The sequence below is a fragment of the Panulirus ornatus genome, chromosome 64, assembly GCF_036320965.1.
Source record: "Panulirus ornatus isolate Po-2019 chromosome 64, ASM3632096v1, whole genome shotgun sequence".
Lineage (NCBI taxonomy): Eukaryota > Metazoa > Arthropoda > Malacostraca > Decapoda > Palinuridae > Panulirus > Panulirus ornatus.
Window position 1 is genome coordinate 2,931,017 of NC_092287.1, and position 16,235 is coordinate 2,947,251.

The window sequence follows — 16,235 nt, forward strand, 5'->3', positions numbered from 1 at the left end:
TAATCATTTACGCTTAATGAATATTGATAAGCTTTTCCAACATTCAACAAGTTAATTTCTACATTGACTGTGGTAACAAAAATGTCAGCATTGTTTCAGTGAGCAAAACAACTTTTACACTAAGATACAGTACCGTCATACCTGGTACTTTGTATATGGCTTGAGATCCTCCACAACAACATCAGTCGTGTTCAGCTGGTAGTTTGATTTGTAATACACCCACTCCCCTGGGACCTTGTTCTGCTGATACTGTACAAGGTACCTAACACCCTCGACCTGTGGAGCGCCATTCCAGCGAAGACCTACACTCGAACCACTGACACTCCCACCAACCAACTGGGGGGCATCAGGCCTTTTAATTACCTCTGAAAAAGGGAGATTATATATATATATATATATATATATATATATATATATATATATATATATATATATATATGATAACACATGAAGAGAATGAATGAGGAAAGGTTGACAAATATATCTCAAAAGTGGAGGGATTAAAAAGAACGGGGAGACCAAATTGGAGGCGGAAGGATAGAATGAAAAAGATTTTGGCCTGAACATGCAGGTGGATGAAAGGCATGCATAGGATAAATTGAACTGGAATGATGTGATATACTGGGGTTAACGTGCTGTCAATGGACTGAACTAGGGCATGTGAAACGTTCGGGGTAAACCAGGGAAAGGTCTGTGGGGCCTGGAGGTGTCGTTTTGGTGCATTACACATGCCAGCACGAGAATGGATGATAGCAGACGTGGCCTTTCTTCGTCTGTTCCTGGCGATGCATCACTAACGTGGGAAACGGAGATCACAGTGCACATGGTCTTATTTCCTCCATATTCATACACACCCAGGCTAATATAAGCCCTTCTTAACTTTCCACAATACTCAGTGAACTGCTTTGAGCAAGATCAGTCTCGACACCATCAGCAAGGAACAAAATTCTACTTCATGCTGAGTATAAAGGCGCAAGGAAAGGAAAGTCATATTTCAGACATTAGTGAATAATACAAATACTTGAAAACATGTAGTAACCATGAAGGCTTGGTACCATACCTTCCACTTGACGCAGGTAGGACTGAGCAGCGTACACACACCCCATTGTACAGAACATAGTGTCCTCACTCTGCCAACCGTGCAATGTCTGAAAAATAAAAATCATCCTCTGTGGAAAGGGTATCATAGGCCTAACTGTGACGCTCCTTTCTGGTGTAATTTTATGGTCGTGGAGTGCTTACCTAACGACGGTTGGCTCATAAATTGTACAAAATGAGTGTGCATAATAAAACTTCATTTCATATATTACAACCAGAATCAAGCTACAGTTAGGCTAATAAATAGTTTCCCAATATCTGCTGACAAGTGTGAAGATTATGTATCCATAAAATATCCTTTAATACTGCAGTAGAAAAATCAAACTACACTGAATCCTACGCATACACTAAATCACTTATACATTTGTTATAATTAATTCATCCATATATCTATCAACTGACAATTTTCACAGTTTTCAGAGTTGTCACACATCACTGGACGTCATATATCCCGATTTTTTTTTTTTTCTCAATCAGCAGCTAAACAATCACAAGTCAACTTACACATGTCTGCTGACACGATGATCGCGTGCCTTCCCTCCAGTCCTCACAACCCGTGTGGCACTGAAAGAATAAAAAAGGTTTTATGGTCTCTGGCTTTGTTATGTCCTGTCTTTGTTTTTGCCCTCTGGTTTAGCTATGTTGTGACTCTATGTGGTAGGATTGTATGTCCTCAGGTTTTGTTATATCCTCTGGTCTTTGGAATGTTCTCTGGTTTTGTTGTGTCCTCTCGTTTTTTGTGTTCGGTTCTGTTAAGTGCAGGTTTTGTTCTTTGGTTTCCAAGTTTTGTTAAGTCCTCTGATATATTTTCTGGTTTTGTTTGGTTCTCTGGTTACTCTCCTAAGTTTTTGTTGTATCCTGTGGTTTTGTCATGTCCCTGGTTTATGTTCCTAGTTTCCATCTATGTGAGGAAATCCTGTTACTGTAACTGACCTCGTCACATCAGGTCTTGCTTTGTCTTTCTCATACACTATGTTTGCCACTTCTACTGTTTTAGTGTGATTTTATTATTCACATTATCAGTTGTGTGCTACGGGGAGAATTTTACGCTTGTCTTGGCCCCCATCTCTGTCCTTACCTACCATGTAAGTACTGTGTTTGTATTTACATGCTTAATAATGTTATACGCTTTAATGTGCGGGAGAGATATGCTTACACTTAAAATCGCTTAGCTTTTCCAAGTTTTTAAGAAACTGAAGGTCCTTGACTCTAAATCCTTGTTGAAATAAAACGCAACAAATATTCAATATTTTGTTAACAAAGAGAAATATGAACGTGATATGTCGAGCACAGGACAGCCTAGACTCTACTTATCTGTAATTATCCATTTGTAGTGTACAGGAATGCTAATGATATTCCTATACTAAGTCAAAGTCTTATTCCCCGAATATTATGTCTTGCCTCATGTAATATGCTGTCTCTGTTCTGTATTACCCAATCACTTTGTAATTCAGTTCCTGTCTATACAGTATATTACGCAATTTGTTGATACAAAAGACTCCACACACAAAAGGGATTCACACAGAGACAGACTACTGATTCTTTTCGAGGTTGTCTGTGATAGTGGAAGGTATCAGAAACTCACAGATTACTGTGGTAAAAGCTAGAAGCCAAACAGATAATTCACAGAGAACAACCTGCAGACTGTCACTGTGACTATGGAGGCGTAAATAATGGAAGTCGTGAACTTCAAGCGAAGTACTGCGCAGGATACGGACCCACTAGATCATTATTCGGTCTCCTAACGCCTACCTGTCACTCTCCTATATCGTGTATTGTACCCGCTATATGCTCGATGCCTCCTTCCACCTGGCTTTCCTGATTCCTTCATAAGAGTTATCAGACATACAGTCTCGCGATACAGAAGACAAAAACCTTAAAAAAGAAAGGTCCTTACCTAGAACCTGGGGTTGTGAATGAGTTATAAGAAAACCTACAGAACGATAGGAACCAAGAAAGATTCAGGTTAACACGTAGTAGTTTGCAGTGCGCTTGCCTATGAATGGAACCGTCTGTCATCTCTCCCTAAACATCAATGTCATTTGGCTGGTACATCAGTATCTTCGCGCCATCACGTCACCGGTACGCCGCATTTCATCCCAGTTTTCTCCTTACATATCCCGAAAACACTCGTTCATTCACTTCGTGGCGAATGGCTCATTAAGTCGAGTAAGATAGGCTTCTGCTGGGGCGGCAAGACGCTCCCTGAACTGCCTTAGGAAAATAAACGAACGCCCGGATACAAGACGGTTTGGTACGGAGGAGGACGACCAACGCGGTATACGTGTGCGACATTACATATATGTGCATGAATGGTAACGTTAACACGTACCTTACATTACCTTTCTTTCCTGCCCTAGGATCGCGTGGCACTGTAAAAAGAAATGTAATACAGCCAGAACTTGTGACGTATTGTCAGGAAGATGTAGTAACTGACACGACTTGCGTCGCATTGGTGTCGTATCGTCAGCAATGTGTCGCACTGATCACACTCCAGGATAAACCTCGAGAACATTGAACTATTACCAACAGGTAATTCTCTGCCTTATGTACGGGTATACTGCATAGAATCAAAGCACGTACGCAGTTTACAAACACCTGAGACGTGTTCTGATTAATCTAATTCTCATATCTGCCTTTCACTCAAGAAAGTCATGGCCGGGGCATATTTTGTCAGTTCCTTGTATTTCATCATATACTCTATAGGTCTGCGTGTGTGTGTGTGTCTGTGTGTGTGTGTGTGTGTGTGTGTGAGAGAGAGAGAGAGAGAGAGAGAGAGAGAGAGAGAGAGAGAGAGAGAGAGAGAGAGAGAGAGAGAGAGAGAGAGAGAGCCGAGTGAAGGTCCCCTTATGCCCTGCATTTGCGTACGAAGAACACATTCTTATAGTCTATAGTGAGGGATAATAACAGCATCTGCAGACAGCATGAACTACAGAAGCAAAAAGCGAAGGGAGGGGCGCATCTGCAGTGGTGGGCTGATGCATTCTGCAAGGAACAACAAATTCCCTGTGGAGTGAAGATACCCACACGGTGGCAATTAAAAAAAAAGGGGGGGGGGTTTAGAAGAGAAACAAATACACATTTTGCCACCCGCGGAGATGAAACAAGTGAGGAGCGACAAGAGCACCTGCAAATATACCAGGACAGTGGCGATGAAACATGCGAAGAGTAACAAATAACAAACTTTTGCCACCCGTGCACTGAGGGCGGGGAAAAAAGTGAGGAGCGACAAGCGCACCTGCACTGGACGTTACAAGACCGGCTCTTCATACCTAGAGAGCCGGGGCGGCCGGACAAGTGGCCGTTGCAGACTCCCCCCCCCCCCCCCCCCAACTACCCTATCCTACCCGTCCCTCACCAAGCTACTACCTCGCTCTTCTGAAGGGGGGAAGAATCTACGAGACTCTGATAGACAGAATGATAGACACGACGGAGGAGAGACGGGAGAGGAATGTGAAAAGATGAGGAAGAGGAGGATAAAGATATATGGCGGGTGAATGGGTGAAGCGTCTAGGAGTGAGGAGGGGCATGGCAGTAAACATCGTCTCCGGTCACCCCGTAGGTCAAGTGGAAGCGTCATCACCCATGCTGCAGTTCCTGGGAGAGGAGAAGGCAGCATCATATAAAGACTGGCTACCACAGACGGTAGGGTGTACCACCAAAGGCAGACGGGGTACCACAGAAGGAAGGGGGTACCACCACAGGCAGAAGTGGTACCACAGACGGAAGGGTATACCACCACAGGTAGACGGGGTACCACAGACGGGAGGTACCACACATGCAGACGGGGTACCAGAGAAGGAAGGGGTACCACAAGGAAACAGACCGACAGAAACCATCAGAAAGATGAGAAGAAACAGAATTACTGAAACAACAGAATTACAGAAACGACAGAACAGAAGGAACTAACAAAGATGTTTAACTAAAATAATTGCGGAGTTAACAAGCAACGAACGACATTTTACCGGTGGAAAGACGAGTACACAGGGAACTGAACACGCAAGAGAGAGAGAGAGAGAGAGAGAGAGAGAGAGAGAGAGAGAGAGAGAGAGAGAGAGATAAGGGGTATAAACAACCCATTATAAACGAAGCGGTGGTGCACGTCACAGACGGCGTGTGTTTCTCGTGAAGGATCCCAAGTGAAGTGACAACAAATATTAAGTGGGTGGCCGACAGATCACTTAAGACTTAAGGACGTCTTATACCTGGGATTCGAAGATGAGATTCCGGAGAGGTTGGTTTATGGCGAGATATTTTGTTTGAGTGATAAGAAGTCTTCACGGCTCGCGAACGCCAATGGAAAGTAAATAGGAGACTGCTTCCTTCAAGCGGCCGTCCGTAGTTAAACACGGACGTTAGATACCAGGTTCAATACAGGTATGTTTGCTTTCTTTCGGTTTCGAGAGAAAACAGCTACGGATAATGAAGCTGAGGCAAGATGCAAAGAAGGAAAGGAACCGCATTTAAGAGATGCCGTATGCAACCAAAATAGCCAACTGTCGTAAGATATTATAGTGAAAAGACCACATTAGAAAGACGAGTTTAGCTAATACAACGAAGCAAAGAGATATTACATGTAATATATGCAACAACATATACACGTATAACACATGACCGGACTCAAACTAGTATGTAGGAAAACATTGTGCGACTTAAGGAAATACAGCTAAGTACCATCATAAGTACGACCAGTTATAAGTGAAATATATATATATATATATATATATATATATATATATATATATATATATATATATATATATATATATAACGATATTTCAGAGCAGTAAAATAACAGAATAGACACGAACTGGCGCTGCAATATCAACTGATCCTATGCAGAAAATACTACACTCTGCACAAGAGTAGGTTACATACAAAAACAAACTATGAAGAGAGGGGCAAACATCTTGATACAAGAGCACAAGACGGGTTTGGTTAGTGGCTCTTGACGTGCAGCTTCCTCCTCGGGGTCCTGAAGAAGTGGCTGCAGATGTAGTGAGTTGAGATAGTGGGCGATAGTGTGATACAAACACTCACACACACCTCCACGGCCCTGAACCACACTAGCCACCTCCGCCAAGTGAAGTGTGGAGTGACGCCCGTCATATGTGTCGACTGCCACCAACGTTGAGTAGATTTTATTCTCTATTGGTAGACAAATAGATACGCATAATAATTATATGTATACATCAAATATTTCACCTTTTCATTTTATAATTTTCCTGAGACATATGACTTTCCGCTTCTTTTGTCGACGAACTCCAGGATTTCCTACTGACAGGACTTGGAAATAAGGGAAGAACTGAAGGCAACAGAATTATGAACGACAAAGCCGCTAGGCTTCACCGGCTCCCATTCTTGAACGAATAAGTGATCAGTATGGAAAAAGATTCACCTTTTACATCACACTCTGGTATTATACCTTGTGGGTATAAATTACGGAATTTTCCATTAGCTGTTGAAGGCAGTAAAAGCTGTGGAAAATCAATTTTCGTCCGCGTCTGCACAAGCGACAGGATGGACGAAGAGCCTACCATGGTTTCCGTTGTGAAGCGAATGATGTTGCCTTCCCCAATCCCGCGTCAGTCGCAAAAATAAAAATTATATATATATATATATATATATATATATATATATATATATATATATATATGTATGTATAATCTTATGATCGTAAATAAACAAAACTTAATGACCGCGCGTGTACACTTGCTTTTCATCCCAGCCGTGTGTGTATCCGTGTCTGTACAACACAGACGCTGTCTATGAACTCCTTGGGATTGTGGGTGGCAACGATGGGTGATTTTCCCCTCTTACGATATAATGTCTTACTTTACTAAAAATGAATTAGGTTTACAGAAACTTTCCACCCAAACAAAAGGAAAATCTACTACCCGCACGTATAATTCACGGCGCTTTACACTTATCCCATCCCCAGATGTATATATATTAACTCAACACAGTGTCAATGAAGAGTTTTTCATTAAGTTTATTTTGACAAATAAAGCACTTTCCAACAGCAAATAAAGCTATTAGGCTGAGCGGAGGATGTTACGTAGTCTACTGCGAAAAAAAAAATCTGGTTAGCCATTGCGCGATGTTATCTTGGCACGTCGCGTCGAGTTTAGTGTGGTAGTATAGGAACACAGCCACGTTGCGCCTAACAGGCTTTCTGAAAATACGATACTGAGAAGTTAATAGCTGAGAGTGGGTTAAATGGTGAGCCAGTCGGTTCAATTATGGCAAGGCAACGGTATACTTCCCATTTGTTATCTGGGTCTTTCGATAAGAAAACCAATTAACCAAATAATTAAGCGCTTGCTGCGCTATGATATTTTATTGTAAAACCATGAAATTCAACCCAACATATCGAGATTTTTACGAAATCAAAGAACTAGAAACACAAAATACAGAAAATAATTCAAGTGGTACTTTTAATCATGAAGATCACAAATTTCATGCTAGAAAAGTGAAGTATACTTATGTTTTTGGCAACAGTGAATCGAGTGAGATTCCCACACGAGAGCTGACAATACTATTGCAAAGCACGAAAACAACGTCCACTGCTAGTTTCCAGTTTCCTAGAGATGCGTCAGTCTTTACGTTGGCGGAAGGTTTGAGAGGGGAAACATGAAAGCCTATTTGAAAGACAGCGCCTGATCGTTACATCTAACCTTCAGGAAGACTGCTGTTCCACTGCAGCCAACTGCATCTACCTCATCCCACACTTTCTTTCGTTTATTTCAAAAAGACTTCATATTTCCTCAAATGCAATGAAGAACTGAACTTTTTCCAAGAAGGAAACTTATACGCGAAAGCGAGCTACCGAACTTTTCCTTACCGTCCACTGCTCCCTGTGATGTTTCTCCCACCATATACAACGGTCCACAATTACACTACATAACTAGACATACGCAGACCATCTTAACACCAGCCTGCATTATCATGCCATTCTCACAACATACTGTTAAAGAATAAATACGTGGGAACAACTTCCCTTTGCAAGTAAATACAACACAACACAGCGGCTAAGTATTCTCCCTTCCCGCCAATTACTCCAGTGTGGCGTATCCCCTTTGTTCAAGAGTGTTTATTTGATTAGCATTCTTCATAGCCCTTTACAACTTTGTACCTCGTGGGTGAGCCCTTTTGTCTCTTCCGGAACTGAATTTTTATGCCAGATTTGGTAACAATAAAATATCTATATCGACTTCGATACAATGGAGCAGCCTAACCCATACGCCCTGGCAGACGATAATGTCATATTTAGAAACATGACCATATTACTTGCTTAGTGTGTCATCGCTGCTCACGGGGCGACCAACAAAACAGGCAACAGGGTAACCGCCACTGACGTTGTTGGGTTTTGGTGGTCAGTGCAAAAGCCGTTGGAGCGATGTGGCTTGGTTACTCCAATAATGATTCTAGAATTGGCTCCTGATGAACAGATATTCCCTACAACAGAAATTCGCATCTATCATATCTGCCAGCCAATGTGGGAAGAGGCATGAGCTATTCTTACCATCCGAAAGAGTGACTGTAAAATTCAGGCTTCAGTTCATAAAGATCTGTAAAATTCAGGCTTCAGTTAAAAAAAAATCTGTAAAATTCAGGCTTCAGTTAAAAAAAATCTGAGTCCTCTACGAGTAGCCCACGGCTACTAGACTCCATCCTTCTTTCTCTATGCAACTAAGCCTTAGGGGTTTTCAAAGGCTGCATTTTTTTTTCCCTTTCTGCCAATTATAAAACGTAGCAGAAGGCCTTTATGACCCTGGCATTCGATAAGATAAAATCCCAAATAAACAACCAATATACCTACAGTATAAACGTACCATTTTTCAAGCGAAGGGGTAAGCTCTCTCTGGCGCGAGGGGGTTGGCTTGGGGGCCTGAGGATCTAAGTAATCAACTCTGAGACTACCAAGGCTGCAGCAACCCTGCACAGGGTATATTAAACCTGAGCTTGTGTGCAGCTAGGACAGTGCATCCTCTCAAGTATAAGCAGTGCTAATGGTAGTCAAGTGTGTGTATATATATATAATATATATATAATATATATATATAATAATATATGTGTGATGTCTCCATGGTTGTTTAATTTGTTTATGGATGGGGTTGTTAGGGAGGTAAATGCAAGAGTCCTGGAAAGAGGGGCAAGTATGAAGTCTGTTGGGGATGAGAGAGCTTGGGAAGTGAGTCAGTTGTTGTTCGCTGATGATACAGCGCTGGTGGCTGATTCATGTGAGAAACTGCAGAAGCTGGTGACTGAGTTTGGTAAAGTGTGTGGAAGAAGAAAGTTAAGAGTAAATGTGAATAAGAGCAAGGTTATTAGGTACAGTAGGGTTGAGGGTCAAGTCAATTGGGAGGTGAGTTTGAATGGAGAAAAACTGGAGGAAGTGAAGTGTTTTAGATATCTGGGAGTGGATCTGTCAGCGGATGGAACCATGGAAGCGGAAGTGGATCATAGGGTGGGGGAGGGGGCGAAAATTTTGGGAGCCTTGAAAAATGTGTGGAAGTCGAGAACATTATCTCGGAAAGCAAAAATGGGTATGTTTGAAGGAATAGTGGTTCCAACAATGTTGTATGGTTGCGAGGCGTGGGCTATGGATAGAGTCGTGCGCAGGAGGATGGATGTGCTGGAAATGAGATGTTTGAGGACAATGTGTGGTGTGAGGTGGTTTGATCGAGTAAGTAACGTAAGGGTAAGAGAGATGTGTGGAAATAAAAAGAGCGTGGTTGAGAGAGCAGAAGAGGGTGTTTTGAAATGGTTTGGGCACATGGAGAGAATGAGTGAGGAAAGATTGACCAAGAGGATATATGTGTCGGAGGTGGAGGGAACGAGGAGAAGAGGGAGACCAAATTGGAGGTGGAAAGATGGAGTGAAAAAGATTTTGTGTGATCGGGGCCTGAACATGCAGGAGGGTGAAAGGAGGGCAAGGAATAGAGTGAATTGGAGCGATGTGGTATACAGGGGTTGACGTGCTGTCAGTGGATTGAATCAAGGCATGTGAAGCGTCTGGGGTAAACCATGGAAAGCTGTGTAGGTATGTATATTTGCGTGTGTGGACGTGTGTATGTACGTGTGTATGGGGGGTTGGGCCATTTCTTTCGTCTGTTTCCTCGCGCTACCTCGCAAACGCGGGAGACAGCGACAAAGTATAAAAAAAAAAAAAAAAAAAAATATATATATATATATATATATATATATATATATATATATATATATATATATATATCATACCTAAGATTAGTCACAACGTCAACACTCAATGAGAATATCACAACCCTTCTTTATTCTACAATAATACGCACGGATCTGAACTTTGAAAACACCATAATCTACCCACTACGGTAACCATATGTACGCCCAAGCTCTAACACTAAGCTGTTCCTACGTACGCTCTCCTAGCTCTTACTACCTCGACGTTACCCACACGGACGCTCTGAACCCTTACCCTAACAAGTATGTAGAAGGGTAGCGGGTAATAAGGCCAACATCAGCTTATTAACAGTAACCTGGCACCCGGGAGTGTTCATCCCGCTCGCTACCCACTCTTTTGTCACTGGAAACAATGTACTCGTTATTTCTACTGTCGACTGTGGCAAGACCAAGAGCTTCAAGTGACGTTAACACGTTTGCTTATTATGTCCAAACTTATGGATACACATTATAAGGTTTTTTTTTTTATTCAAAATATCGGTATGGTATCCGGAAATGTTTTACTATGCTTACATATATCTATTATAAATCTATAAGTTGATCAAATCTCGAAATGCTACCCAATTTTGAGAACATCCTTCAAATTCTCAAACTCACCACGGCGGATGAGTGCGTGGGGCGGATGCGGGAGACGCAGTTTACCACATCCTCCAGCATCAAAGGCCCGCCGTAATAGGGGATACGACACCCTTCAATATTCATGAAATGCACACAGCCACAGTGACACCGTGGGGCCGCTCGACACTGGGGGGGTCAATGGCTTCTTAAATCATGCAAATGCCGTCCGAGATCAGCGCAAACTCCACAATTGCAACGGTAACAGAAACACCTGCAGCTCGACTGAACCATCAACTTGCACCTGCTCTTCAACCAGTGCTTACACTTATGGTGGATCACAGGCCACGACAACCGCTGGTGAAGTCAGGAAAATGATGCGTAATACGTAGACTGGTGGGACGTGCGATATCCATTTGGAGATAGAAACGACAAGTGATCCAGGAGTTAAAATGCTAGGCTCGCCGCCGACCCACATCCACGCCTATCTCAGAGCGGCCTCACAACGGGGAATATTTTTGGTTCAAATATCTTTTAATGGCAACACTTTACTGCTGGTAAATATACAATTAAATAATAACCTACGCGTGCCTCGGTGCAACACATGAACGGTCTCGTCATTCGGGGTCGGACATCTTGTTACAATGCCTTGTCTCCGGATGTCTTTCATCGCCTTCTCCTCCACCATCCTTATTGTAGTTTCTTCGTTTCGTGTTTATCTCTAACAGAAAGATTAGAAAACATGAGAATTCTTATTTTTCCATTATTTTTGGTTTCTTCTTGGATGTAAATTAACCGGTCAGCTCGTGAACAAAGGGCAACAGCAGCAAATTAGTGCCCGACCTTCGTCAGCTACTCTGACGGGAGTCTGTGCCTTCACCACTTCCCTTTTAACCCTAAGCAGTCCAAGACTCCCCACAGACCTGAGAAGGTCAGTCACAGTAGGTCGGCCCTCCCCTACAGACTGCTCACAAACACAGCGGGAGGCTCTAGTGGACAGATCTCACCTCAAAAGAGACATGAGTGACGTTCATCACGATACTTGGGAGCATCCTTCTCGTGAGGCCCGTTCATGGCCACGAGAGCATGTTACACATCGTTATCTCCACAACCCTCACAAAACAGAGAGGAAGAAGAATAAACTCCTCAAAAGGCGTGATGCTATCCATTATGCTGAAGAAAAAAAAAGAGAGAAGAATTAACAGAGGATGAGAACCGCCCAAGGACGCCGCCGCCGTTCCGCGCCATTCTGACAGCAGCTGCGCTAGAGGCCAGCGAGGTTGATAACAGGCTTGGAGTGGCACGCTGGCTTGTGAATGAACCCAGGCCAAAATCTTATTGTGACTGCTACTGCTCACTGTTACTCCTGCTGCTGCTTCTGCTGATGCCGCTTGAGGTACTGCGGGTTAATGGTAACGGGAGGTGTAAAGGGGAAGCAAGAGTGGTTAAGATGCTATAGTATAGCGGTGTAATGAATGGCAGTGAGGATGTAAACAACGATCGTGGTTGTGAATGGCGCTCTGGAGATGGAAGGAGTAGTGACTTCTGCTGGGAACCTAGTTATTCTGGGGTCGTAAAAAAAGCTGTCTTGAGGATCACAAGCAGCTGTGAATGGTGGTCGCAAGGCTGCTGGTGAATGGAAGCCGTAACTAGTTGGGAATCTTCGTGCTTTTAGGGTAAATTAAGTCGCAATGTCTGTGAATGGTCGAGGTGGCAATGGTGAATGGGAGTGCTGGCTATGGAAATTTTTTGTTCTGGTTGCGAATGATGGTGACGACGCTGGTTGCGGTGTGTTTACAGTGGTTGTGGTTGTGGAGGAGGAAGTGCTGTTAGTTCTTGTTATGGTGGTTGTCATGCTGGTAGTGGTTGCTAACGGTGGTATGAGATGCTTGTTAGTGGTTGTTACGGTGGTTCGTGAAGGGGTCAGTGGTTGCTGACGGTGGTGTGTGGTAGTGTTCGTAGTTCGTGATGCTTGTGGTAGTTAATAAGGTAGTCGGGGTAGCGGTAGTGGTACTACTTGTTACGTAATGATAACGACGGATCGTCATCCTGGCAGCGAAGTATAGCAATGGTAAGAACCCAACGGACATTATGGTGGCGTCAATGGATACATGGAAGGTGTTCCTCGATAATTAATTCGTAGAACTGGAAGTCGAGTGGTAATTATGTCGAAATCACTAGCCCTGGGCGGTAGTTAGAGAGGTGCTAATTACTCTGGAACACACACACACACACACACACACACACACACACACACACGAGGCAATAAGCTATTGGAAGGTAGTTTGAGAATGCTAAAACAATCCCCATTGTTTGCGCAGAGTGGTAAGCAATTGGGTAGTTAGTGCCCAGTGGGGACAATGGGGGTAGGCATGGGGTGTGGGGACAACGGGGGGTGGGGTGGGGAGGAGGAAGCTTTAATGGGTAGGGGGAGGAGGTAGTGATGGAGTGTGGGAGTGAGTGAGAGCGGTGGTGGGAAGAGCCGAGACTTGGCTACACAGGAGGGTGATGGCGGCTCCCGGTGATAAGGGTTGTGAATGGAAGGGAACAGTCCTGAACTTTAAAATAACTCTTATTATACAATATGTATGAAGGAAACCTAAGCGAAAGCCACACACAAAATAAAAAAAATAAAGAAAAATAGTAAAATCAACATAGCAGATAATATAACAATATCAAAAAACATAAGATTGATGGAATCAAAATTTATAGTAAAAAAAAAACTCAACATCATCTTACAACACTAATAACTAGTGACGTGAGCCTAAAACACTAACAGAAAACCTAGTATGTGGGACTGTTCGAAACGCTCCCACCGACCATGATAAACAGTAGGTCTGTGCGGCCGCTGGCAAGTCGAGGAAGGACCGTTGTTAAACTTGCTTTTTCCCTTACGCCGCTAAAGCTTGGGAATCTTTCCATTTCATATCCTTTGCTCTGTTCCAGTTGATTAATCAACAGAGAACATTAAAGATGTTTTGTTTGTCTCCGGCAACTAATGACTGGAGACTGTATCTCTGCTGAACTCGAGATGATTTTACGAAAAATTCCTTTATGTACAATCGAACCTGACTCTCAATCAGGAACCAACATTCGGATGTACGGTACAGACCAATATACCACCCACTTACTTCGCTGTAGGGTATAATAACTTGTAAGTAACATAACCACAATGCTAAGACAAGAAAATCTAACCATAACCACAGCAACAATAACATGAACTCTGACCATAACCACAACAGTAACTCCAGACGGTAACAATGTCTCAGGGCGAAAATCACGAAGAAATTTTTTTTTTGCCAACAGATGACTAGGGCATATTCTCTCACATGATAATAAAGGGGGGAAAAATGGAATCTGCTGATCTTTGTAGGATAAATGGACGAACGACAATCAAATGAAGATGAAGATGATGGTGATACAGATGAGGAGCAAAGAAGAAATTCATAAAGACACAAAGACAAAACCTACACCAATATTTAGCAAGTCTCTAAAATCATCACAATATCCTAAAAATTATTCAACATTCCAAAAACCTTTGAAAGAATCCTCTAAAACCTCCTCGCTCCTAAAAGTTAAGTCCCTAAAGTCTTGACCACATCCCAAAAAATACATATTCGATTTCCTTAAAGCCTTTATCACGTCCCTCACACCTTTATGTTGCCTCTATAACCTTTATCACGCCCGAAAATATAACCGCACCATGTCCCTAAAACATTCAAAATAGTCGTAACTACTTTAAACGTCCTAAAAGCTTTTACCGTACACCTTAAGATCTTTCCCTCTTCCCAAATTCTTTACCATGTCTTTAAAACCCTGACCACGTCCGTAAAACTTAGTTTATAAAGCTTGCATTCCGTTATAAATAATAATAATAATAATAATAATAATAATAATATCATCGATCCCAGAAGAGTTACGCTTACATAAATGAAATTTAGAAATTATATTTTTCATTCTCTTTAAAATAGTTTCAGAATATATATATATATATATATATATATATATATATATATATATATATATATATATATATATATATATATATATATGCGACATCTTTTTGTACCCCTGAAAGTACAATGGGGCAAATTATTCTATTAAACTACGAGCGGGTGCACGGGAGACCTCATCCATTATAAAAAAAATCCCCCATTACAGGGCAGTAAGTGCATTGGGGTAAACTCCCCGTTATACATCGGTCACTGCATGAGGTAAACTTCCCGCTTTATGTCAGTAGGTATACATGGGGGTAAACCCCCCATTTATGTCAGCAGGTGCATGGGGGGTGTAAACTCCTCCATTAAACGTAATTAACACGGTAATTTAACCTCATAATCACCAACCACTTCCAGATGTACAGCAGACTAGACTCTCTAACCAAATTTTATATTAATTATATCTACGTCTCGCACACACACACACACACACACACACACACACACACACACACACAGATGGAGAGATAAGATATACACGTGGCCCACCCCAGCTGGTGATGTCTGTGATGAGGGAAGTGGACGAAGGAGGTGGGTGAGTAAGATACAAACTGATGATGAGGGAATAAGAAAGGTTGACTGATAAAAGCTTCACAAGGGAAGCCGCCATGATAATGCCCCCCCCCCCCCCCCCCCCTAAGGTCTGCAGTCGAGGCTAGATATTTGTCTCTCCAGCGGTGGGAACTACGCGCTAGCCTTGCCTTCAAGAGGAAACCCTCGTCATTGCGTACTATATCATATGTTCTATCTGTCTCTTTCTTGCGGTAAGCGCCATCTATCTATCTATCTATATATATATCTAACTGTCTATCTATCTATATATCTCCAGTGATAAGCGGGGAGATGGGGGAGGAGCTGCCTGCCGGGGTGAGGGTGGGGAGCGCTGGTGGTGGTGGTGCTGGTGGTGGGGCCAATTGCTCTCAATTAGGTGTGGTGGTGGAGGGTGAGGGAGGAGAGGAGGGGTGGCAGCTAGCGATGGGGGGGGGGGACTAGTTTAGTGTCGGGTGCTAGCGAGGGAGAGGAACTGTGCAGATGACTAGCGAGGGAGGGCAAGGAACTAGCGAGGGGAGGAAGAAAGGGAAGGGAAGGAGTAGCGAGGGAGGAAGGAGGGATAAGAGGGAGGGGGAGACTTGACAGAAGACTAGTTAGCGAAGATAAGGGACTAGCGAGGGAGGGAGAGGGAGAGGCTAGCAAGAGAGGGAGGGAGGGAGGCAGGTCTGCTGACGGCCCAGGTTACAGGGAGACATGGAGGTGCTCTTGTTCTTCCTGTGTCCTGTGGTGGTGGTTTCCTGCCACCACCACCACCACCACCACACTGGACTCCTTGAGCAGGGAGGCGAGACCAATGGGTACGACGGCACG

The 16,235-nt window shown here is 43.1% G+C and overlaps 1 protein-coding gene across 3 annotated transcripts in view; it reads right to left on the reverse strand.

Annotated features, from left to right (window-relative positions):
- sev (receptor protein-tyrosine kinase sevenless) overlaps positions 1-16,235 on the reverse strand; it is a 122,497-nt gene that overhangs the window by 57,764 nt on the left and 48,498 nt on the right. For all 3 annotated transcript variants that reach the window (XM_071657455.1, XM_071657454.1, XM_071657453.1), the window contains exons 3-5: positions 1,603-1,662; positions 1,061-1,148; positions 142-365 (exon numbers count right to left, since the gene is read on the reverse strand). In XM_071657455.1, coding sequence (XP_071513556.1) covers positions 142-365; positions 1,061-1,148; positions 1,603-1,662 — 372 coding nt within the window. The remainder of the gene's footprint in view (positions 1-141; positions 366-1,060; positions 1,149-1,602; positions 1,663-16,235) is intronic.